The 25,520-nt window shown below is 37.1% G+C and overlaps 1 protein-coding gene across 7 annotated transcripts in view; it reads left to right on the top strand.

Annotated features, from left to right (window-relative positions):
- The window catches only part of MORC1 (MORC family CW-type zinc finger 1), a 159,803-nt gene that overhangs the window by 41,985 nt on the left and 92,298 nt on the right, over nucleotides 1-25,520 (top strand). For all 7 annotated transcript variants that reach the window (XM_526261.8, XM_054680866.2, XM_016941616.4 and 4 more), the window contains 6 exons: nucleotides 6,475-6,600; nucleotides 13,007-13,086; nucleotides 14,182-14,252; nucleotides 16,368-16,432; nucleotides 18,735-18,878; nucleotides 21,339-21,493. In XM_526261.8, the coding sequence (XP_526261.2) occupies nucleotides 6,475-6,600; nucleotides 13,007-13,086; nucleotides 14,182-14,252; nucleotides 16,368-16,432; nucleotides 18,735-18,878; nucleotides 21,339-21,493 (641 nt within the window). The remainder of the gene's footprint in view (nucleotides 1-6,474; nucleotides 6,601-13,006; nucleotides 13,087-14,181; nucleotides 14,253-16,367; nucleotides 16,433-18,734; nucleotides 18,879-21,338; nucleotides 21,494-25,520) is intronic.

Here is a 25,520-nt window from a genome sequence, read left to right as displayed (position 1 = left end):
ATGATGAGCTTTTTTTCATACGTTTGTTGGCCACATAAATGTCTTCTTTTGAGAAGTGTCTGTTCATATCTTTTGCCCACTTTTTGATGGGGTTGTTTTTTTCTTGTAAATTTGTTTCAGTTCCTTGTAGATTCTGGATAGTAGCCCTTTGTCAGATGGATAGATTGCAAAAATTTCCCCCCATTCTGTAGGTTGCCTGTTCACTCTGATGAAAGTTTCTTTTGCTGTGCAGAAAATCTTTAGTTTAATTAGATCCCATTTGTCAATTTTGGCTTTTGTCGCCATTGCTTTTGGTGTTTTCATTCCATGCTCATGGATAGGAAGAATTAATATCATGAAAATGGCCATACTGCCCAATGTAATTTATAGATTCAATGCTATCCCCATCAAGCTACCATTGACTTTCTTCACAGAATAAAAAAAAACTATTTTAAATTCCATGTGGAACTAAAAAAAGAGCCCATATAGCCAAGGCAATCCTAAGCAAAAAGAACAATGGAGGCATCATGCTACCTGACTTCAAACTATACTACAAGGCTACAGTAACCAAAACAGCATGGTGCTGGTACCAAAACAGATATATAGACCAGTGGAACAGAACAGAGGCCTCAGGAATAATGTCACACATCTACAACCATCTGATCTTTGACAAACCTGACAAAAATAGGCAATGTGGAAAGGATTCCCTATTTAATAAATGGTGTTGGGAAAATTGGCTAGCCATATGCAGAAAACTGAAACTGGACCCCTTTCTTACACCTTATACAAAAAGTAAGATGGATTAAAGACTTAAACATAAGACCTAAAACCATAAAAACTCTAGAGGAAAACCTAGGCAATACCATTCAGGACGTAGGCATGGGCAAATATTTTCTCTTAACTTTTAATAATTCCCATTGTGTGTCTGTCAGTGGGTCATATAGTTTTCTTATTCTTCACACTATTAATAGTCTTCCTTGAATTTCAGCAGGAGAATAATATGTATTCTTAGTCTACTAGCCTGATTCTGTAAATGTCTTCATTTTTCCAAAAGGATATTCTTTTACATAATGGCATGATCTATCAGCAGAGACATTAGGTGTAATTGAATGGCTGGGAGATATTGATTGTCTACTGCCATATGACTTATTTTGTACAGTGACGTATGTATAGAACTAGAAAACATGGACATCAGATCTTTGAATTCAGTTCTGTAGGAGCAAATTGAAGAGACCAGAACTCTAGGTTGATATGCCATCGAGTGACTTGAGTTCTGTTGGGAGAGCTTTAATTCTAGTGGCAAGTTATCTTCAGTCTCCAAAATTCTGTGTTCCCATCTATAAAATAAGGCTATAACATCATCTACTTCATATGGAAGCTGTTTAAATAGAACAGGCACAGTACCAGGCACATGGAAAAATCTCTGTACATTTTAGTAATCCCCACAATTCCCCTCATTCTACTTTTTCCTACAACACCTCTTTCTAGCTTACTATCATGCTGTGGAAAGTAAGTCAGTGTCTGGTACATAGCAAATAAAAAATGAATTACATTCAAGTAAATTGATTTGAATGTCAATGTCTAGATAATTTTCTAAGGACATGACAAATGCTTTCACTGTAAGGTGTTTAGACTCTCGATGTCAGTTCCATTGTCCTTCATCCTTGAAGATCATTGGAGATCTTCATTAGGGTGAGAGAGGGAATTTAAAATATTTTGTAAAGTACTTCTGTTACCTTTGAAATCTCTTTCAAGTTCTAAACTGTGAAGGCCAGATCACCCCTTATATCATCTTTCTTGATTCCTTTTTTGGAGGTCAGGACCATGTGTCCATTTCACCCTGTCTCTTTTGCATATTATTTTTGTGTGCTCATGTTACTTTCAGTGACTTAACTATCTTCAAAACGTTACAAATATTAATAACTCAACTTTGTAAGAAACTAGAAAAAAGCACACCCCTAGTAAAAAAGGCATGCCATGCAATTGGCTGTCATCAAAGGGGCTTGCCACATCCCTGAAATCCGCCATGGCTCGGGATCGATCTCAGGCAGCTAGAAAAACCCATCCAAAAAACAGCTCTGAGAGTGATGATATAATACAGAGTAATGCAGTTGAAATTTTGTGCTAGGTAATGTTTTAAAATTAGGTGCCACGTTGCCAGCATGTTTCTAAATTGACAGTCATTGGGCAGCATTCCATGTCTCTACTTTTTATGTCTTAACTGAGCTGCCCAGGAACACATCAAAAGTTATAGCTTCAAATTGTTCTAATATGCTGCTTGCCATACTGTGGTTGTCACAAAAGAAACACTTTCATTACTTTGTGTAGCTTATAACTTTTTAAAAAAAATTACCTCTTCGAGTTGACATTTCTCATAGGTTTAATCTACCCTAATATTGAATTTGGTTACCCCCTTCAAAGTTCAGAATTTAAACTAGTTAAAAATCTTTATGCACTTGTTTATATTCAAGATAATACAAACTCTGTTAATTTCAACTTCAAAAAGTCTTCAGAGATTTTGTAAGGACTTGAGTAATTTAGAAAACAATTTTGGTTATGTAATATTTTCATGAATAAAAATATGGCACTTCTGAGATATTGCAAAAGGGACCTAATTTAGTCTGCAGTTTAGAGTCATTTTCTCAATCCAGGAAAAGTAGCCCAGTTGTTGGGCTAGATAGGGGTCTGTTGTCTGTGTGCCCAGTGTGAATAATGGAGGAGTTGTATTTCTCAGCTCGTGTCTAGGTCCAAACACCTGTGAGAGACTGTTCTCCTCCCCTCTTTGTGGCAACCTGCCTTACATACTACCCTGTCCGCTAGGTCAGGTAGGCAGTGGTGTCCAAACCTGGCAGAATCAAAGGAATCACCTGGGTAGCTTTAAAAACCTCACGTTTCCAGACTCCAGCCACAGAGAATCTGAATCAGCAGACAAGGAGCTATGGCCTTGGCCACAGAACATTAGTTTCTGGCTCCTTCACTGCCCTTAACACAGTTTGATGACTGCAACACATTGATCCACCCATGATGCATGGCACATGGAGCAGCATTTAAAACAGCAGCAGAATACTGTGGACAGATTGGGAGAAGAAAGAGGCCACACAGAAAGCACAGCCACAGGTAGGGGCTAAATTAGAGACTGTTAAGAATACCCAGTGCTGAGCAGGGGACAAAAGCATTGATTCTACTCCATGCCCTCCTATTATATCCACAGACTATGAAGCCAGTTTCTGCCTTGAAATACTCTCCTCTTTCCCCACATCTGTCCTGTGACTGTGTTTGTGTGTGTGTGTGTGTGTGTGTGTGTGTGTGTGTGTGTGTGTGTGTGTTGAGGGAGATTGTTCTGTCTCTTCCGTTCTTCAGTTTCTTATCGTAGCCAGTTAACATAGAAAATGAGAGAGAAAGATAGAGATATGGACACTTCTGACAAAGTGTAAGGAGACAGGAAACAAAGGTATTTAGAAGGAAACAGGAAGAAATACTCTTGAAGAATACATGGAAACAGTTCCTGGTGAGTGTGGAGTAATAGTATTTTTTCCTTTCATCTTCTGAAGATATCCTATTTAGCATGTTTTTATCTCCCTTTCCTAAGTGGACGGCTTTATTTGTAAAGAGCGGTAGCATTGCCATTGAAGATAATCCTTCATACATAAGGAACCTCTGTTGTTTATTCCAAATTAAGCCAGGGAAGTCCTGAATGATTGTCATTTATTCAACATATTTTTATTGATGAGAGCGCTAGCTGCATGGGTTTCACAGCCAGTTGGGGATGCAGATGCATAGACAGAGGATGACAGCACTGAGTGGCAGGTGCCTTGACGGCGGGAAGTACAGAAGGAGGGGAGCACAAAGGAGAGCACTTCATCTCTCTCGGGGCTGAGGGAAGGCTTCGAAAGGAAGTGCAGTTTCAAGTTGTATACCGCAGGGTGAAAAGGGGTGCGCCAAGCAAGAGTGGCTGAAGAACTGAGTATGCCAGCCTTGGGGATAAGAAAGCATGATTGCATGGCTGGAGAACTGAGAGTGGTCCTAAATGGCCAGGCTGAAGACAAGAGATGAGGCTGGAGAATTAAGCGGGGGTCAGACCATGAAGGATCTTATGCATCACATTAAAAAGTTTGACGTTTATAATGACGTGGTCCATTTCACTTACAGGTTTTATATTTAGCCCTCTTTGTCTTCTTTTTATTAAAAGCATCACAAATAAGAGGTAGTACCCTTCTTTTTGTCACAAATAAACAGGAACTTCTAAAAGTAGGCATGTGAGAGAAAAGGGTTAGCATAGCAGATGTCTATTCTTAGAAAGGCTTGCTTGCAAAATTGGTCTGTGGCCAGCTTTTGGGAACTTGCCTGGTAAACAGTTTCCTACAATGACATAAAACCTTTCCTAGCTGATAACAGTGGCTTGCTGTGTCTAGATATGCAAACCATATGGCTTATATGCAAACCACCTCTCCTTCTGGGACTCTGGAACTTCGCTACATGCTGGGCTGAAGGTGCCTGTGTGGCTAGCTTCCCAATAAAAACCTTGGATGCTAAGTCTCTAATAAGCTATCCTAGATGGAAACATCACACACATGTTGCTGCATTTTTATAGCTTTGAGAAAATTATGCTGTATGTGAACTTTCATGAGAAGGAGAGAATGTAGGAAAGCTAGCAGACAGATTCCTCCAGACTCCACCTATTTTTTTTCCCTTGTCAGCCACTGTGTGTCCTCACTGCAGCACTGTGATGTCGAAGGCATGAGTACAATTGTGTGCTAAGGCCCATGAGTCCTTCCAGTGAATCTCCTAACATAGGGGAGACCTTGAAGATCCCCAACATGCATACTATGAATATTTACCTATAACTAGTTACTGAATGAGTGAATAAATTGAGCTATTAAAAGGTAGAAGTATTAGTGTTCATGTATATATATACACACATATATGTGTGTGTGTATATATATATTTAGCTGGTTTTATCTCTCACCATATTTCTCAAATTCTCAAAGTTGGCTCTGAATTACTTTTGACTTTTTTACCTTCAAATGATAAAGACGTATCAGTTTTGAAGACAGTCAGAAGAGCTACAAGAGCAATTTAACATCAGGAGATCCAGAAAGGATTTAAACAATGGCAAGCATCCCAGGGTAACTTCTTTCCGTTTCTTTTATCAGGTGAGGACATAGTTAATTGTGCAGTTCTGGGTATACTAAAAGCAGCCACATTATTGTATTTGTAGTGCAACACTCGAATACAGACAGCCTATCTTGTTACATTAAAAAATACACTAGTATTAATATTTAGGGAATAAGAGTGATGGACTAGATACTAATATGTAATTTATACTGGGAAAATTCTGCTCAAGACTTATTTAAGAGAATTTCCTTTGGAACAATTAAGATGAATTCCTGACTTTTTAATGAGCTTCAGATCCTGCCTGAAGGAACTTAAAACCAACCAGGCAATTCTTGAATTTCTTATGGCTTCATCTTCATTTTTGAAAATTCCTTGGAGCTCTGCCTGTCTTACTGAGTTACTGGCAATAATGTTAACCTGTTGAGTAGTTCCCCTTTAGACGGGCTTCACATTTTTTTTTCCCCATGATCTTTGTCTTATTCTGGACTGAGATACAAGTGTAAAAATGATGGGTTTACTGCTTTCTGCTTTCCATTTGACCTTGTGGAGTAGCCTTTTCTGTGACCGAGTAGTAAAGAGCATCGCTTCTTCAGCATGGCTGGGCTTGTTGTGGATCTTTATTTCCTGTCTTATTGGAGAGGATTTACAGTTCATAAACGGACTTTAATATAGAAGTTCCCTGGAGTTATAAGTATACAATGACATGACGATTTCCCAAAATGCAGCTTTACAAGGGTAGTTTTCTTCATAGGCTATTTATGTTGGTTTTGCTTCCGTTTTATTGCCTTCCAATTCTTTATTTTTCTCTTTTCTCCTTTTTCATTATCATGTGGTCAGATGCTTCCCCTTAGCTGGCCATAAATACTTATTTTAATACTTATTGCATTTATGGAATGAAGTTTCATGTTTCTTGTTCATAATTTTAAAAGCAAATGAAACATTTTTACTGTATTTCTCTGTTTATAAGGACTTAATGGAAATGCTTTTTATTCATGTGAGCCTAGATTCTTTTTGTTATGTTTGAACGAGGGATTGTTTTGTTGATTTGACTTGACTTTGTTCTCCTAGGTCAACAGCTTTAATGGAAAGTATATTTTAGATTGCTGTTATAAGTCTACTTAGAATAAGTTGGTTGCCAACAAAAGTTCAGTTCTAACCAAAGTGTGGGTGATTTGTGTTGGGCCTTGTGTTTAGAGGCCTCCTTAATGAAGTGAGTGTTGTGATATTTGCTGGTGTTTGTGGTGTCATTAGTTTTAGAAGAAAAGTTCTTGAAGCTTCTTGTAGTAACAATAATAACCTGATAGTCTGATGTTATTTCTTCTCAAAGAGATGTAGTTGTTGTGTCCTCTGTATTGTGACATTTTGTATTTTCTATTTCAGTTTCCCAGCGAGGTGGTCATTCAGAGCCTACACATCTGTTCTGTATTTTAACCCATGGATGAGAATATTCATTCAAGCCAAGAGAGTTAAAACTAAACATCTTTGCTATTGCCTCTACAGACCCAGGTAACTCATCTTTCTTCAGTTATCTTCACAGAGTTTTTATTTATAAAATTGATATGCTCCCCAAAGTTGTCAAAGTGAGGACATTGACTTTGATAGTAAGATTTTTACATTGTAAACAAAATTTAAATCACATCCGGGAAGGTATGCTAAAGAGTAATTGGATGTGAACAAATATTTGGCAGTAATAGAAACATACTGCAGTGAGCATGCTAAGTTAGATCATTACCCCGAGTAGAAATTTGTTTTTTACTTCAGTGAATTTTAGGTGCTTTGACAGTGATTAGTTCCACTAAATGATCACAGTTCACGTATATCTTCTGTTTACACAATACATTTGAACTATTAAACCATATATATATATACATGTTTATATTATACATATAGAATGAATATATTTATAAATATGTATCTGGTTGATTTATATTTTGTATGTTTTTTTACTTTAACATAAATGTTTTCAAGGTTTTGTTGTTGTTGTTTTGAGACAGAGTCTCTCTTGTCACCCAGGCTGGAGTGCAGTGGCACAATCTTGGTTCACTGCAACCTCTGCCTCCCTGGTTCATGTGATTCTCCTGTCTCAGCCTCCCCAGTAGCTGGGATTACAGGCGTGCACCACCACGCCTGGCTAATTTTTGTATTTTTAGTAGAGACGAGGTTTCACCATGTTGACCAGGCTGGTCTCAAACTCCTGACCTCAAGTGATCCACCTGCCTTGGCCTCCCAAAGTGCTGGGATTGCAGGCGTGAGCCACTGCACCTGGCCACCCACCAGGCCCGGCCTTTAAGTTTATATTTACATATTATAATATCCATTTTTTCCAACCATGCATGCCATCAGAATGGTCATTTTCTCGATGTGGTTTCTGGGTAGTCTTTCATTTACACACCAAACATTTATCAGATTTTTCTGTGAGTTTGAGATTAGAGGAAAAGAAGTTATTTGAAGAAGATACTTGCACATGCATGTTTATAGAACCACAATTCACAATGGCAAAATCATGGAACCAACCCAAATGCCCATCAGTCAACAGGTGGATAAAGACACTGTGGTATATATATACACACAATGGAATGCTACTCAGCAGTAAAAAGGAGTGAATTAACAGCATTTGCAATGACCTAGATGAGATTGGAGACTATTATTCTAAGTGAAGTAACTCAGGAATGGAAAATCAAATATCTTATGTTCTCACTGATATGTGGGAGCTAAGCTATGAGGACACAAAGGCATAAGAATGATACAATGGACTTTGGGGACTTGAGGGGGAAGAGTGGGAGATGGGCAAGGAATTAAAGACAACATATTGTGCAGTGTATACTGTTTGAGTGATGGATGCACCAGGATCTCACAGATTACCACTAAAGAACTTCCTCATGTAACCGAACACCACCTGTACCCCAATAACTTATGGAAAAATAGAAAAAAGATAAGATTAATTCTTGTTTTGAGGACCTTGATATCTATTGGGAGAAACATTTAATTTGTGTACACTGCCTATATATGTGCCTTTTTGCCTGAACTATTTCATTTGATTTCTGCAGTAACACTGTGTGTTAGGTTATCATCACCATTTTAGAGATAAGGAAATGTTAAAACTAGAAAAGAATTCAAACCTTCTGGCTCTAAATTCTTTACCAATCCAAATTCAATGTTTCTTCTCCTATACCACATTAACTCTTTATTATATGTCTACATTTGTCATCTTGTCTTATTTTCATGAAACTGCAGTTGCTGTCCTGAGTAGGGCCTTGCTATCACTCATAAAGATATTAATACTAAAAATTATAGATCTCTGCATCGTACTCCCTGACCATGCACCAATGGATTTCGCAAAAGCTTTACTTTTGATCTCTAATTATACTGCCCATCATCTTTTGAAAATAAAATATACCAATCCTGAGACTTTCCCTATAAATCAGTCCATTCATTTCCTAATAAATATCAAAGCAATGTTTCCTTTTCATCAGTCTCATTCTTCTGGGAAGCGCCAAGTGTCTCCTGGATCAATCAATATAGCCGATCTTTTCAAATTAAATTTCTCTCAGTGAGTTTGGGTAAAAAATAGTTTAAGTCCATGGAAAATGTGGATTTGTCTCTATTTTCTGAGGGAGTTTTAGTAAATTGAGTGTAATCTACCTAAATTACTTATATCCAGTGATGGCTGCTTCCCATTCGAGTATATTGCAACGGAAGGGACTCCCACCCAAGATGTGTACAAATTTGTCTCTGGAGGAGTCTAGATCATAGAATAAATTATTACTTTGGAAAAAATTTCTAGGTGATTTCTCAGGTCTCTTAAATATTTTATAAGTCTATAATTCTTGGAGTCTTAAAATATTGTTTATATAATAAAGACAAGTTATTATATGGTTGTGTTACTTGATTTTAGGCAACAAACATTCTTCATTAACATTGCTTAACCATAGACCCATAATGCTGAAAGGAGTCCAAATGAGTTGGGATGGGTGTTACCGTGCATTCATAGGAACCGCATGGTCCTTTTTAAGTTATTCAGGGACATTAACGCTATGTTCTCTTGTTGAATACTCTGCAACACTATGTTTCTGAAACAGAATTCGTTATTTAGGGATGCTTTCCATATGCTAACACCCCACCCACCCATCAGACTAGTAATTTTTGAACAGTGATTCTTTTGTACACCATGCATGTTATGTGTCCATTTTTGAATTTTTACAATGCTGAATTATTTAATCTTTTATTACAGTATGATAATTGGAAGCGAAATGTGGATTAGCCAAATCTGGATTTGAATTTAGGTTTTGTCATTTACTAGTTGTGGACCTTTGGCAATTACTTGAGTCTTACTCTTCTCCACTGTGAATTGGGAATTCCTCTGCCACTGAGGTTATTATGAGGGCTAAAATAAAACAGTGTTTTATGTTAAACATAAAAACAGCAAGGTTTCTGAAAAGTTTGTGAACCAATAGTAGTTGTTATTATACAAATGCGTAAGAGCAAGTGGATGGAATGACCACTATGTGCAAGGCTGTCTTGTAGGCATTGGACATTTGGCAAAAGCAAAAAGAGAAAATTCCTGGGCTGGGTGCAGTGGCTCACGCCTGTATCCCAGCACTCTAGGAGGCCGAGGCAGGCAGATCACCTGAGGTCAGGAGTTTGAGACCAGCCTGGCCAAGAAGGTGAAACCCCATCTCTACTAAAAATACAAAAACATAGCCAGGCGTGGTGGCATGCACCTGTAATCCCAGCTATTCCAGAGGCTGAGGCAGGAGAATCACTTGAACCCAGGAGGTGGAGGTTGCAGTGAACTGAGATCATGCCACTGCACTCCAGCCTGGGCGACTGAGTGAAACTCTGTCTCAGAAAAAAAAAAAAAAAGAAAAAAAGAGAAAATTCCTGCCCTCATGGAGCTTACATTCTAGTGGGGGAGGAAAAACAACATGTAAATTAAAATGGATGATAAAATATCAGGTAATTCTTTTTTTTAAATTTCAACTTTTAGATACAGGAGGTACATGTGCAGGTTTTTTACATGGGTATATTGTGTGATGCTGACGTTTGGGGTATGGATCCTGTCACCCAGCTAGTGAGCATGGTACCCAATAGGGATCATTTCTACCCATGCCCCCATCCCTGCCTCCCTCTCCCCCGTCTTGTATTCCCCAGTGTCTGTTGTTCTCATGTTTATGTCCATGTGTGCTCAGTGTTTAGCTCCCACTTATAAATGGGACTATGAGGTACTTGTTTTTCTGTTTCTGTGTTAATTTACTTAAGATGATGGTCTTCACTGCATTATGTCACTGCAAAGAACATGATTTTATTCTTTTTTATGGCTGTGTAGTATTCTATAGTGTATATGTACCACTTTTTAAAAAATCCAATCCACCATTGATGGGCACCTAGACCAATTCCATGTCTTTGCGATTGTGAATAATGTGTCAATAAACATATGAGTGTGTGTGTCTTTTGGGGCAAGTTAGTTCCTCTTAACAAAGGCCATTGCATAGGTCCACCTGAGTATTTTCATGACATAATGGCTGACTTCTATCAGAGTGAGCAATTCAAGAGAACAAAGTAGAACTTGCAACTTTTTAGAACCCATCTTTAAAAGTGACAGACCATCACTTTTGCCATGCCACAGGTCAGCCTAGATTTGACCAGTGTTGGGGTGTGGGGGCACCACACATAGGCATTAATACCAGGAGGAAAAAAAACACAGGAGATATCTTGGATGGTGGGTAGCACAGTGAGTTATGCAATAATTTTGTGGGAAGATGGTTCTAGAAGGAGGGGACAGTAAGTGCAAAGACAGGAATCAAAGGCTAGTCTATCTAGAACACAGAAAACAGATCGAAGTAGATTGGGCAGATCAGGTAAGGCCTGAAGCAACATGACAAGAAGTGGCTGTATTGAGAATGGAATGACTTGAGCAGAGGAGTGGCATTACTTGACCTATGTTTTTAAAAGATTATTCTAGCTGTTGAGTGGAGAATTGATTTCATGGGACAAGAAGAAAGGAGGGAAGTTGAGGTAGGATAGATACTATTACTGTATTCTAGGAGAGAAATGAGCTTGAACAAAGGTGGTAATAGTGGAAGGGATGAAAAGTGTCTGGATTACAGATATGTTGTGAAGGTAAAGCCAGCAAGACTTGCCAGTGGATTGGATATGGGGTGGAGAGAAAATGAGGAGTCCAGAAGGCCTTCTGAGTTTTTATCCTGACCAAAATCTTCGGAATGATAGGGGAGGTGCAAGTGTAGAGGTAGGAGGAATGGTGGCTGGAGTTCTCTTCATATCATAGTAGGCACACTAAATTTGGGAGGTCTATTCGACGTCCACATCTCTACCTATCAATATTATACGAACCAGAAAATTATTGATCCTGCCTAATTACATGTTGTAAAGAATAATTAAGGATTAGAATTATTTTTACAATATAACTAAACCAGGTAAACTCTAATAACTTAAATAATAATGATTGAATACTCCAATGCAGTTATGATTTACAACTGGGGGCTAATTTTTTCTGTGTTAATAAAAGTTCAGAACTGTAGTTTACTTGAAGTGTGTTTTTTTTTTCAACTTATATTTTAAAATACTATATTTGATTTTGGCCAGAGTATTTTGAACAGATGTTTTAAGTGTGAAAATTAAAGTCAATGAAAGTTTAAATTTCTGCAAGTTGTTCTGATCAAACCAGTCACCCAAAATGCTGTATTAAGTCATGCCCTATACTTCTGCAGCACAAAGCCTTGAAAGGTACTTAGTGTTTCTTCATATTTTTATTTCTCTTGATGGAGAAGGGTTCTATTTTCCTCATAAAAATAGTAAAATTAATAAAAATTTATACAATACAGAATTAGATATGGGAAAAAATCAAATAACCAAAAGCCCCTTTTACCAGTTGTGATTCATTCTGTGCTATAGCAATCTATAATGTTCCCCAAAGCAGAATCTCTGTTAGAAGTTTAATAAATATCTTTCCAGATTGTTTTCTATACATTATATATATGTACACATGCATGCATGCACACACAGGTTTTTTTAAACATAAAATTATGTACAACTTATTTTCTCTTACAGTTAAATCTTGGAGACTTTGTCATTGTTAACTATATTGCATAGCACTATGATTTATTTAAGTTTTCTTATTGATGTACATTTAGGGTTTACATAGCTTTGAGGATTCTCAAACCAAATATTATTCTAGAATTTTTCTCTCTATGATGATTTAAACCAATGTTTAAAAGCCCGGTTCCAGGAATTTTCTATAACAGGTGCACATACTTTCAACTGTATTCAGAGAACCTCAGGTTCTGTAGAAATTTTCTCACCTATGCTTTGTTCTCTTTGAGTTTATGGATATATATATGTATGTATATATTTTTTCCTTTATTGTTCTAGAGCATCTTTGCCATCACTAAAACAATGGACCTTGAAAACAGGTTTCTCAATCAGTAAAGCAGAAAATGTGCTTTTAGTAATTTAAAATGATACATGAATGTGTGTTTCTGAGCATCGCAGTTAGAGATAATTGTTTTGGGACTAGGAGAAGTAGTTTATCCAGTGTCGATTATAATCTGAGTAAGAGGGCTATGCATATTAACCAGAAACTTTGATAAGGGAACAACTTCATAAAATTTTTTAAAGAAAATTATCCTATTTTAGATGTCTAAGTGAACATTTGTGTGGGCGATTTTCTTATCGCTCTCATGAAGTTTCCTTAAAAAAACAACATTTCTAGTAGTGAAAGGCAAGGAAATTCACTTAGGTATAAAGTTTGCTAATTTACCAGCTGGATGCAACTCACTCGATGAATCTTTCTTAATAATTATGTATCTCTGGAGCATATAGTCTTACTAAAGAATATTGTCTTATGTATTTTAAAATGATAATCTGACTTATGTTCTTTTTTCTTTCTTTCCAGAAAGTATCTTTATGTCACATCTTCTTTTAAAGGAGCATTTAAAGATGAAGTTAAAAAGGCAGAAGAAGCAGTAAAGATTGGTATGCGATTACCTGTAGCCTACATCATTGTTGTTCAGTCATTCAGCAAATGTTAATTGTGCACTTATTCTGAGACATACATTGCTCTAGGCATTGTAGGAGCTACTACAATTAATTAAATGTAGTTTCTGTCTCTATGGAACTTCAAAACACATTCTTTCCATCTCTGAGTTTGTTTACTCATGATATTAATTATTATTATAAGTATGATCCTGAACACACTTCAAACTAGATTGATATTTGTTAGAAACCTTGTTTGTCTGTCTGGGCATGGTGGCTCACACCTATAATTCAAGCACTTTGGGAGGACAAGATGGGAGAATTACTTGAGGCCCAGAGTTCAAGACCAGCCTGGGCAACATAGCGAGACTGTGTCTCTATTTTAAAAAATAAAATAAACTAAGAAACCCTGCTTGTCATAGCACTGTGTTAGGTCATTTTAGATCCCTGCACTGCATCCGCTTTAAGAAGGATGTTCTCAAGGCAGGCGGATCACGAGGTCAGGAGATCGATACCATCCTGGCTAACACGGTGAAACCCTGTCTCTACTAAAAATACAAAAAATTAGCCGGGCGTGGTGGCGGGCGCCTGTAGTCCCAGCTACTCAGGAGGCTGAGGCAGGAGAATGGAGTGAACCTGGGAGGTGGAGTTTGCAGTGAGCTGAGGTCGCGCCACTGCACTCCAGCCTGGGTGATAGAGCGAGACTCTGTCTCAAAAAAAAAAAAGAAAAAAAGAAGGAGGTTCTACATATTCACTCCTCCTACTGCAGGAACAAAACTCTCTTCCCTAATATCTGGGAGTGAGTAGTAGCTCTATATCCATATTTTGTGGATTTTAAAGCATTTTCTGTCAGCTAAAAACTCATGACTTCTGAATTTATATTTGTATATTTATGTCCTATAAATTGTCATACCTAAATGAAACCCCAATAGAAGGAAAATTTAACATGTGTAAGTTATAAGAGGAACATAGGGTTTTCTCAGATCATGGTCTGTATGCCATTTTCATTGGTCATGCTACATGTATAGAAAATACTCACTTAAAATTGCTTGAAATAATTTTGCTGTGTTATAACTATTTGGCTTCTACTTCCAGCTGAATCCATATTGAAAGAAGCACAAATCAAAGTAAACCAGTGTGACAGAACCTCTTTATCTCCTGCCAAGGTACGACATGTAAAGAGAGTAGTCTTATTAAATGGCAAATTGTGTCATTTGCTTTTTCCTGTGCATAGTTGTCTCTTATCATCTACTTCCTAAACTTTTAAGCACAGATAAGCTCAGAAGATTAAGTTGATTTTAACTCAGGTAAACAGAATAGATGAGTTCAGAGAAAGGAGAGGAAACTCAGCAGGTGGGGGCAAGGCTGAGGCAGAGAGAAAAGATGAACAGAACATGGGGTGAATTTGAAATGGTGGGGAAGAGCATCACAACCCGTTTCTTTAAAATGGAAAGGAAAGTAACAGGAGAAAGGGAAAAAATAATGAAAAGCCAGCAGAAGAAAAAACTAGCCTATCGAGTCTCCTTGAAAATATCTATTCAAATTAGAGCTCCCTGTGGACCTAAATAAATGGGGAAAGCAAGGAAAGGTCTAACAAGCAATCCTTCTTTCTAGTGCTAGGAATTATATACTGTAATTATGAATATTAATAAGAATGCTTCCAGCTTACAAAGCTCTTTTATTATGAGTTGCTCCACACAGTTCATAAACATTCTTTGTAATTCTTAACAATATGCCCATGAGTAAGATAAGTTAAAAAGAACTATTATTAATTATAATGCATTGCAACTAAGAGAAAAAGAATATTGCTACAAGACATGTAAGTTTGCTAACTTTTACCAAAAATATGGTATGAAGCTTTAAATGATGGTGAATGATTAAGCAACATATTTATTTGCTTACATACAAAGGGATAAGTAGGAATATGGAGGTAAAATGCCTTACTTCACCTTCTCTTCATCCTCTTCTACAGACTGAATATATGAATCCTTTCAGTGATTTTGCCATTTGACTTTCCAGGACCAAGGCTGTGTCTGATAAAGACCTTTCATATCTAAGGTCCTGAGTAAGGGATGACATCAAAGAGTAGCTTGTGGTAATGCCCCAAAGTTAATTCTATCCATGGCTTGCCCCAAATTCTCTTAGTTTTTTCTTTTCATTTTTTTTAAATTAAGGGTAAACCTATCTTATTGTTATTGATCATTGATTTTTAATAGTTTAAGCTTTTTAAAATTTTGTTTTTAAGAAATCATTTCCCTTTGCTTTGTATGTTTGAGAGTCCAGAAAAAGACTAATGGGTCAGGACCTTGCTTCCTTTTTGCCTTCTGCTGTTTCTTCTCCCTGCCTCTGTTCTGTGCTCTGGGGGCACTGCCAGGCAGGGTGGGGAAGTCCTTGACCAATTTGTCCGGTTGTTCTGATGCACTCTGGTTTCTTTAAGGCAGAGAAGAGAGCAAAGTAGAATGACCTGAACTTTTGACGTCTTAAATTCTTCTGGGAAGATGAATTTTAAATGGAATACTTGCCAACCATTTTCCACTTTCTTTTACTTGAAATTCAGTGAAAATAGTGTTCATTCAGTGGTATACCATACATCAAGAGAGATACCCACCTTTCACCTCAGGTGAATGAAGCATGTTAAGAGGCTATTCTTATGCCTGAGAACAACAATAATGAATTATTCCTCTTCTGCTTGGTTAGAGGGAGCATACCAGATTTAGAGTAGTGAATGAGTTGGTATATCAAATCAAAAGTTTAATAAGAAAGGTAACTGGGCATGGGGTATCCTATAAAGGGAAAGTTTGAGAAATATTAGAGGTATCCAGAATTCGATATGAAGGAGATATTTTCTGTTGGCTACTAACAAAATTTCTCAATTATCTTTTTTTTTTTCCTGCAAAAACACTTCGTGGTCACATAATTGAGCATTTATTGTTCTCACAAACAAAAGTCAGAGCCTGGGTACACTAAATAACTCACCCAAGTTTTCATGTAGTTTTTGTCAAAGCCTTTGTGTCATTATAGAGAATAAACTTTCTTTCTCTAAAAGGCAGAGAGGATATCTGGATATGTACAAAAGAGAATAGTGGGTTAGGATTTGGTTTATCTTCTAAAGTATTGGACCTGAATAATTTATCAAGTATTGAGAATCTATGATGGTAGAATTGCATTAGGTAATGTGAGCTATTGTTACCCTTGAAACATTTGGATAATAGGATAATATCAACTTGCTTTTTGTTAATTCAGTGGCATTATGTTCTCTCCCAACCAATGCACTTCTCCAGGATGTATTACAGAGAGCTTTGGAAGATGTAGAAGCAAAGCAAAAGAATCTTAAAGAGAAACAAAGGTAAGACACAAGGTTTTCTGTTTGCAGGAATCCTCTGTACTCTGTTAAAACAAATTCTGGTTTCTAAGTAGGTAGATTTAGTGGTTATTGTGACAATTTTTTTCAGCTTGTGACATCTTATAATCTGAAACCTAATATAGTCAAGTTCCCACAACCAAGATAAGCAATGTAAAACATTGATAAAGTATATATTTGCACGTACACGTGTGTCTACATAATGTTAAAACTTCCAAAAAAAAGTGAAAAATTAGTTCAGCATTTAATTGGGCTAGATGAAAATATCTGGATGAGGAAGTGAACTGCCCAGAGGAACAGCTGATAACTCACTTTCCTTCTGTGTCATTTGCCATTTAAATTCTGGAGAGTTGGTTCCAGTTTCTTCCCTTTGTCTAGTAGCTTAAAATTTAAGATAGGAAATGATGTTTCACGTGAATGTATTCCTTATATATCGCTAAAAATGAAAATAGGAAGGATATGTTAACAAAACCAAATATTTACATTTGTAAGATGAACTTGCTCTCCAACTCAAATGCTGAAGAAGTTAAACTTAAAATAATCACTGCTGCCCACATAAGATCGGACTTTGAAAGCTGTGATACCTTTGTGAAACTATTTTTAAGGGAAATATGATTAGTTCTTAACATTATTTTTCGTGAACCATGCACTGACATTCAACCATAACTTTCCTCAAAACTTAAATTTTAAATGTAAATTTTGCATTTATCAAAATAAATAAATGTGAAATGTTACTTATGCATTTACTAGAAAAATGTAAATAAATGTCATAGAAATTGTAATTTAAAAACAAAGCCCTCTCTAAGGTCTTTAGAAATAAAAACCTTCTTGAAACAAGTTCACTGTATGAGATGGTTCATACAGTGAAATGTTTGAAAAGTGACCAATCAACACTTTATTAATAATAATGCCAGTTGCCATGAACTTGTTTTAATGGCAAAATGCTGGGTTTTTTTAATAGAAGAATATCAGTATATCCTTTAATATTGTAGAGTGACTATGTCGTATCCTGTAATACCCTATTTAGGTATCCCTTATACAGTCAGTACTTCTGTTGAATATTTGGGATCTCATTACTGAGTAGTGATTTTTGAGAAAAAGTTTGATTCCTATATATTTAACCTTAGATATACATGTGTTTAATAAATATATAGTATATTAACTCATGTCTTATGTTCTATATATATATATCATATCCACATGGAAGGATTGATAGAACTTTATCATTGTTCTTTAATGATAGATGCATTTAATTAGTCCAATAAGTATATTATGTCAATTATAATAGCACATGGTCATAAGCCTGAAAACAAAAGGCCAAGTTTGTGGAGAGAGGGGAGCTACAGGGTAAGTGCAGGAGAATTATTTTTGGTGTCATTCTTGATTGGGTAAAGAAAATAATGATTGTTATATACCTAATCTGTTCCAGGCTTATATTTAACATTATTTCTTTTAGTTCTTATGACATCACAAGTGGCTAGGTAGGTATTCCTCCCATTTTTCAAATGAGACAGAAAGTTTAAGAGGCACCATCCATGGTCACATGGTTATTACAAAGACAGGCTTGTATTTGAAACCAGATGTGCCTCTCACATCCAGGCGTTTTCATAGCTTCCAGCAGCCTCTGATATTACAGGTGTTTATATCATAACTCCTTACCATAGCTGTTTTTATCACATTTTGGTATTTCTCAATTTCTATTTTACACTTTTAATAGAAAACTCACACAAAACATAATATAGAAGGTCAGTCAGAAAAACAGGAGCTCATCTCCGTTGCCCTTGTAAACTTGCTTTATTATAATAACTTATTTACCTTGTATTTTGGAAAAGGTTAGAGAGGAAGCCAGAGAATATCTTTTGGCACATTCCAATCTATGTAGGATATCTGGAGACTTGAGAACATGCTGAAATTTAGAAATCACATCTACTGTTAGAAATACCTAAAATTTAAAATAGTCATCATTTTGTAAAAAATGCTGCAATGTACCTACACAACCCGTTAATATTTCAGAACTCTTTTAGCATTTTCTAGTTCTTGTAAATTTAAATTGGCAGATGTGTTTTTGAATCAGTAAATGCTTTTGTTTGACTGGCATGGTTACTGGCATCATGTTTATGCAGAATACTTGGCTATACAGAGACAACTGAGTGTGCCTACCAGGTTTTGCAAAATATTTGGATATATGCCTTTGACATTAACCTTCTAGTTTAATTATTAGCAGTTTCCTAAACTGTGTATGTTTGTTTAATAAACAACTTTTTAAACTTTCTAAATATAACTCTAGAGAATTAAAAACAGCAAGAACGCTCTCCCTGTTCTATGGAGTGAACGTAGAAAACCAAAGCCAAGCTGGAATGTTCATTTACAGTAATAACCGTTTGATCAAAATGCATGAAAAAGTGGGCTCACAGTTGAAACTGAAGTCCTTGTAAGTATGTTTTTGCTTTCAGAGATATAAGCAGAGAAAGGGATGTTACAGTAAGATTCTGTCTGTGGAGTGAGATGAGTGACTAATCACAATGGGAGCAAGTGTCATAGTCTCTGTTCACCCTTCCTGTCGAAGTGCAGGCATTAATCTGCCTCATTTATAGTATCAGTGAATCTGCATGCATGCTCTAAGGAAAAAGCACACTTTGGGAAATTTTTTTCAATGCATTTATTGAACAACTTGATGTGGGGCCATTCCTTGTGCCACCTCTTTGGCGTAAATTTTTAATGCTTTACCAATTTAAAAATAATACGAGCTTATTAAATACATTTTAGAAGAGAAGGAAAAGAAAAATCCATAGTCTTGTAAAGCAACCCTACATGTATGAGTTCATGCCAGTTAGCTTCATGATCATATGTTATTAAAACTCTCTAGCCTATTTGGATTTTAGAGTAATACATTCTTGTGCTTTCCCAATGGTCTGAAACTTCTCAAGCTGCTTTCATCAATGATGTAGAGTCCTGAAGAGACACACAGAAAAGGACAGGGTCAGACAAGGTAATCATGACCAATAGAATGGGTCAGGGAGCATTTACTATCTTGCTTCCTCACTCTCAAGGAATTAGCAATTCATTCACTGTTTATTTAACAAGCACCTATAGTGCAGCATTGTATGCCAGGCACTATACTAAGCTCTGCTGATAAATGCTCCTTTTGCTAAGGAATGTATAGTCCAGTGAAAAGGACAACCATATAAATGCATATTTTTTATATTGTATGAAAATAACAAGAATGATCTTATAAAACCTAGATTATGGCTGGGCTCGGTGGCTCACACCTGTAATCCCAGCACATTGGGAGCCCGAGGTGGGCGGATCACGAGGTCAGAAGATCAAGACCATCCTGGCTAGCACGGTGAAACCCCGTCTCTACTAGAAATACAGAAAATTAGCCAGGTGTGGTGGCGGGCACCTGTGGTCTCAGCTACTCGGGAGGCTGAGGCAGGAGAATGGCATGAACCCGGGAGGCAGAGCTTGCAGTGAGCCGAGATTGTGCCACTGCACTCCAGCCTGGGTGACAGAGCGAGACTCTGTCTCAAAAAATAAATAAATAAATAAAACCTAGATTAGTTGGATTTCTTGCTTAAATCCCAGTGCACTCAGAATAGAACTGCTTGCCATGGGCTTCCAGTTATCTGGCCTCTGATTGGCTGTGGGACCTCACCCCCTACTAATACCCTACCCTCTCTGCATTTCCTGTTTCTCAGACCTCCTAAGCTCACTTCTGCATTGAGACCTTGGGACATGCCATTTCCTTGGCCTTGAATCTTCTGTTCTCAGATTTTCTTACTGCTGGCCCTAACATGCCATTCAGCCATGAGCCTGAAGTATTCTCCACAGGAAGGTCTTCCTTTACTGTCTAATTAAAACTGGTCCATTTCCTTCCCCACCACCTGTCACTCTTCACATATCACAGCACCTGCATTATGTTCCTAACCCCACTTATCACCATCTGAAATGATCTTGTATATTTATCTGTTTATTAGCTTCATGCCTGCCACCCTTCTGTAAAAGAGAAACTTCAAAGCCAGGGGGAACCTGTATTTCTGGTTCTCACCATATTCTTAGTTCCTGGAACAGGGCTTGGTGCTGAGCTTGAATGAATGAATGAATGTTATGTTAGAGGTGAGCATCCAGTGCAAAAAGAGCATTTAGGAGGGGCAGTAAAGCAAACTGGAGAAGTCAATTTAGGCCTTCTAGAAGAATGAAGCCCAAATTTAGACTTAGAGAATGAATAGTGAAAGGAAAGCAAGGTGGAAGAGTGAAGTGGTAAGAAAACACGATAGGCAGGGACCCCAAATTGTGAGGCTTTGACACATGTGCCGTGCAAAAGGCAGTGGGGAGCCCTAAAGGCTTAGACAATTGTATGCTCTTTGCCAAAGCAGGTTATGTCACCAACCAGATTTACAGTGAGATCCTCATGGATAAGCCAACTCTGTGATTCCTTCATAGAATTCACTGAGCACCCCAAGGACCTCTGCAATGAAGAGGAGAAATCCAATCTGATAGATGAAATGCAGAGAAAGAAAGGGGTTCTCTGGCCACTGTCATTTAGAAGATTATACCCTTTATTGCAGTAAGGCACCATGGTTTTTAATGTCAAAAGGCCTTGCCTTCCCACCCACCCTCACTCTCCATGTAAGGCGATAGATTTGTAGAACGAGTCGTATTAACTCAGTAACATTGTGCTAAAGTGATTTTTTTATTATGGGACCAAACATGTTGGGATCACCACAGACTTATGATAACATAATTAGCTAACTTGTTAAACTTTGACATGGTCCAGATCAACAGAATGAATTTATTTTTGAAAAAAAAAATGATTTCAAATGACCAGAATATATTTGATTTTTTTCTTTAGCCAAATTTTCAAAATTTAAATATGCATATATTTTCTCAGACTTGGTGCAGGCGTGGTTGGAATTGTTAATATACCCTTGGAGGTCATGGAACCATCCCATAATAAACAGGAATTTCTCAATGTCCAAGAGTATAATCATCTACTAAAAGTCATGGGACAGTACTTGGTCCAGTACTGTAAGGACACCGGCATCAGTGAGTATTCAATAGTCATAGTAGGAGATACTTACAGAGGGATTACTTTCTGTGATTTCTTTAAGCTGACATGATTATCTGAATTCAGATTACCAGCAACTGAAAACTCTGACAGGGAGCTCCTGCTTTAAAAACAGGAGTGAGAAGGGAGCCCATTTCAGAATCTTTCCCAGACTATCGTGAAAAACAAAGCAGCAGATTAGAAATTGCAAGGGAATGGCAATCAGAGAACAGAGTAAGGTGGCAGCTGACCATGGAGGAAGGAAGCAGAAGATTGCTCCAAATAGACTGAGAAACCCTGCTCTGGGCACTGGGACTCCACTGTGTGAGAGCACATAGTCCCATGCAGACCTTAGTAGCTCTTATAATGTTGTTATGTCATACCATGGAGTAAAAACTACTGACCCTGGGTAATTGTAGATATGTTAAACTTTTTTTTTTTTTTTTTTTTTTTTTGAGATGGAGTCTTGTTCTGTTGCCCAGGCTGGAGTGCAGTGATGCAATCTCGGCTCACTGCAACCTCTATCTCCCTGGTTCAAGCAGTTCTCTGCCTCAGCCTCCCGAGTGGCTGGGATTACAGGCACCTGCCACCACGCCCGGCTAATTTTTGTATTTTTAGTAGAGACAGAGTTTTACCATCTTGGCCAGGCTGGTCTTGAACTCCTGACCTCGTGATCCACCCTCCTCGGCCTCCCAAAGTGCTGGGATTACAGGCCTGAGCCACCACGCCTGGGCAGATATGTTAGACTTTGTTTTGCATAGTTAAAAATTCTTGAGTATGTTAATTCCAGAAAGATTTCAATTAAAAATTTCTAAAATAAATACATCTGGAAACTTAAAAAGATAAACTTTAGTTATCTGAAAAATGTGATTTATTTAGATCACCTCACTCCTCAGAGACACCTGAACAATGAGATTATGTGCTGTGTATTAATTAAACTTCTTTTTGTTTTTCAACATATATTTTAGAATCAAGGTGTACATGTGCAAGGTTGTTACAGAGGTATATTTTGTGATGCTGAGGTTTGGGATATGACTAAACTTGTCACCCTGGTATTGAGCATAGTACCCAATAGGTAGTTTTTCAGCCCTTGTCTCCCTTCCTCTCCTCTTTTATATTCCTCAGTGTCTATTGTTTCCATCTTTATGTTCATGTTTACCCAGTGTTTAGCTCCCACTTATAAGTGAGAATATGTGGTATTTGGTTTTTTTTTTCTGCATTAGTTTGCTTAGGATAACGGCCTCTAGCTGCATCCATGTTGCTGCAAAGGACACAATTTCATTCTTTTTTATGGCTGTGTAGTATTCCATGGCATATGTGTGCCACATTTTCTTTATCCAGTCCACTGTTGTTGGACACCTGGGTTGATTCCGTGTCTTTGCTATTGGAAATAACACTGTAATGAACATACATGTGGGTGCATGTGTCCTTTCGGTAGAACAACTGAGTTTCCTTTGAGTATATACCCAGTAATAGGATTGCTGGGTTGAATGGTAGTTGAAATCTTAGTTTTTAAAGAAATCTCCAGACTGGTTTCCATAGTGGCGAGACAAATTTACATTCCCACCAACATTGTGTAAGTGTCCCTTTCTCTCCACAGCCTGACCAACATTTTTTTTTTTTTTTAATTTATAACAAAAGCCATTCTGACTGGTGTGAGATGGTATTTCATTGTGGTTTTGATTTGCATTTCTCTGGTGATTTGTGATGTGGACCATTTTTTTTCATGTTTGTTGGCTGCATGTATGTCTTCTTCTGAGAAGTATCTGTTTGTGTTCTTTGCTCACTTTTTAATGGGGTTATCTTTTGCTTGTTGATTTCTTTAAGTTCCTTATAGATTCTGGGTATTAGATCTTTGTCAGAGGAATAGTTTGTGAATATTTTCTCCCATTCTATAGGTCATCTGTAAATAAACTTACTTTTAAATTAGGCAGACATAGGGCTCCATTTATGTCAAGAAATAGGATATCATGTATTCAATGATTTGGGTGAAGTATATGTAATTCATGTACATTAAAAATATGTCTCTACCCTTGAGTCAACTTAAAATCTTCACTTGAAGTTGTAATTTTAGAATATTTTCTTTCCATTTGTATCCATCCTGCCGTACCTAAAACTTTCTCACCAGCAAAACGGAAAAGCGTAGGAACTCAGTGGGAAATTATGAAAGGGGGAATGAGGTTGAGGGGACAGATTTCCTGCCGAAGCTGAGTTTTCATGTCATGGTCTAAAACATACTCAGAGTGTGTTCTGTGCACTAATATTATCAACATCACCTGGAACTTGTTAGAAATGCAGAATCCCAGGCCCCACCTGAGACCCACTGAATTAAAATCTGCATTTTTACAAGATCTCCAGGTGATTTATATTCACAATCAAATTTGAGAAGCACTGCTCTGAAGAATATACCTATGTAATTTTTCCTGGGATAGGCATATCTTTTTTCACATGTATTTTTTTTTCAGAGACATGTATGAAGTTATGCTAAACATGAGAATCATTACATTGTTTGGCAGGGTTTGCTTAAAGCTGTAGAAAACGTGTAAGATATAAATATCAACATAAACATAGTGAGGTTTAACTCAAACATCTACTCTCTGGTCTTTAACTGCTAGTATGACATGGTACAAAAGGAAAACATTAAGCATTTGAAAATCATGAACCTCCCCATACTCCTCTTGTCTTCACTGTAATCCCTTCCTTGTCTTCATCCTTAGAAGAAAGAATTAAGTCTTCAGAAAGAGGTAGGCATTAGACTTAAAGGTCATAAAAATTATTTCCATCTAGGTCACACTTAGGAGAGTCATACTCAGTCCTCTTTGTGGGTGGAGCTCTCTCGAAGCCCCTTTGCTTGGTGTGTGGGTACCCTCCTAACAGTTGTACTCCCAACTACAGGGTATCATTTGCTAGCCCCCACTCCTTACCTAATTCCCTGTCCTTATCTAATTGTTTCTCACCTTCTACCTAATTGTTTCTATCTACCTGTTTCTTAACCTTTTCAACAGATATAATAGGGTTTGAAATAAATATATTTGTTTTTATTATTATTGTTTGATAACATATTGTTTTAACGATTCCATAGTTATCTATGAATTGATAGAGGGCTAGAGGATACTGTCACAAAAGATGTTCCTCTAGAAGGAAGGTAGAGAGTAGAGGAAGGATAGCAGGCATGTGTATTTGTTCATATATATTTCACTTCATCCTCAAACTTCATTATCAAACTAAATCAAGTAATCAAGGTCAGAATTGGTAGTTTTAGTAATTTGTAAGGAGATTGACCTTCAAGGTCTTTGCTCATTAACTCCCACAGGAATAACCAAAGTTATATAATTTTGACTATCTGAAAACCAGTATTACAGGGCACACAGTTTTAATGAAAAGTATTTAGGTAGATTTTTTTGCCTTGTAAATAAAAGATGCAGTCTTAATATTTGCTGAAAGTCTGATGTGTTTTTAGGGAAAATTGGGTCCTTGTAAAAATCGAATCAGCAAAAAGAGAAATGGAGAGGTAATGACTTTGTGTCATTTGTCAAATCTACATTTACTTTTGGCCCAGCTGATGCTAACAATCTCAGAAATATTTTCCTTGTCTCTAAGTCTGACCTCACCTCACTGTCTGCTACTATGTTTTCTGAAGCTTTATACATCCTTACAATAAAATAGAAATATTAATCATCAGCTTTGGGGAGTAGGGAGAGAAGGAGAAATAAAAAGTGGGGAGAAACAAATGAAATTTGGGTTTGAACAGGAGCAATTATGAAAAATTTATTATTAAACTTTTCCAAAATGGATCAGAATTGAGCTGATGTTTCCCAGAGGAATTCAAATCATAGTTCTTCAGTTGGCAAAGAGGGTAAAATTCATTTAGCCTAGTCACCTTTAATCCGCTCACTCTCACTGCCGTTTTAAGACTGAATGCAGGCCACCCGTGAAAGGAAAACTGCTCCCTCTTGAGGCAGCCCATGAATTTGCACAACACTATTAAAAAATACATAAATCTTCGTATTAAATCCAAATCCATAT

Source organism: Pan troglodytes, chromosome 2 (genome assembly GCF_028858775.2).
Source record: "Pan troglodytes isolate AG18354 chromosome 2, NHGRI_mPanTro3-v2.0_pri, whole genome shotgun sequence".
In the NCBI taxonomy this organism is placed as follows: domain Eukaryota; kingdom Metazoa; phylum Chordata; class Mammalia; order Primates; family Hominidae; genus Pan; species Pan troglodytes.
This window is presented reverse-complemented; position numbering and strand designations above follow the sequence as displayed.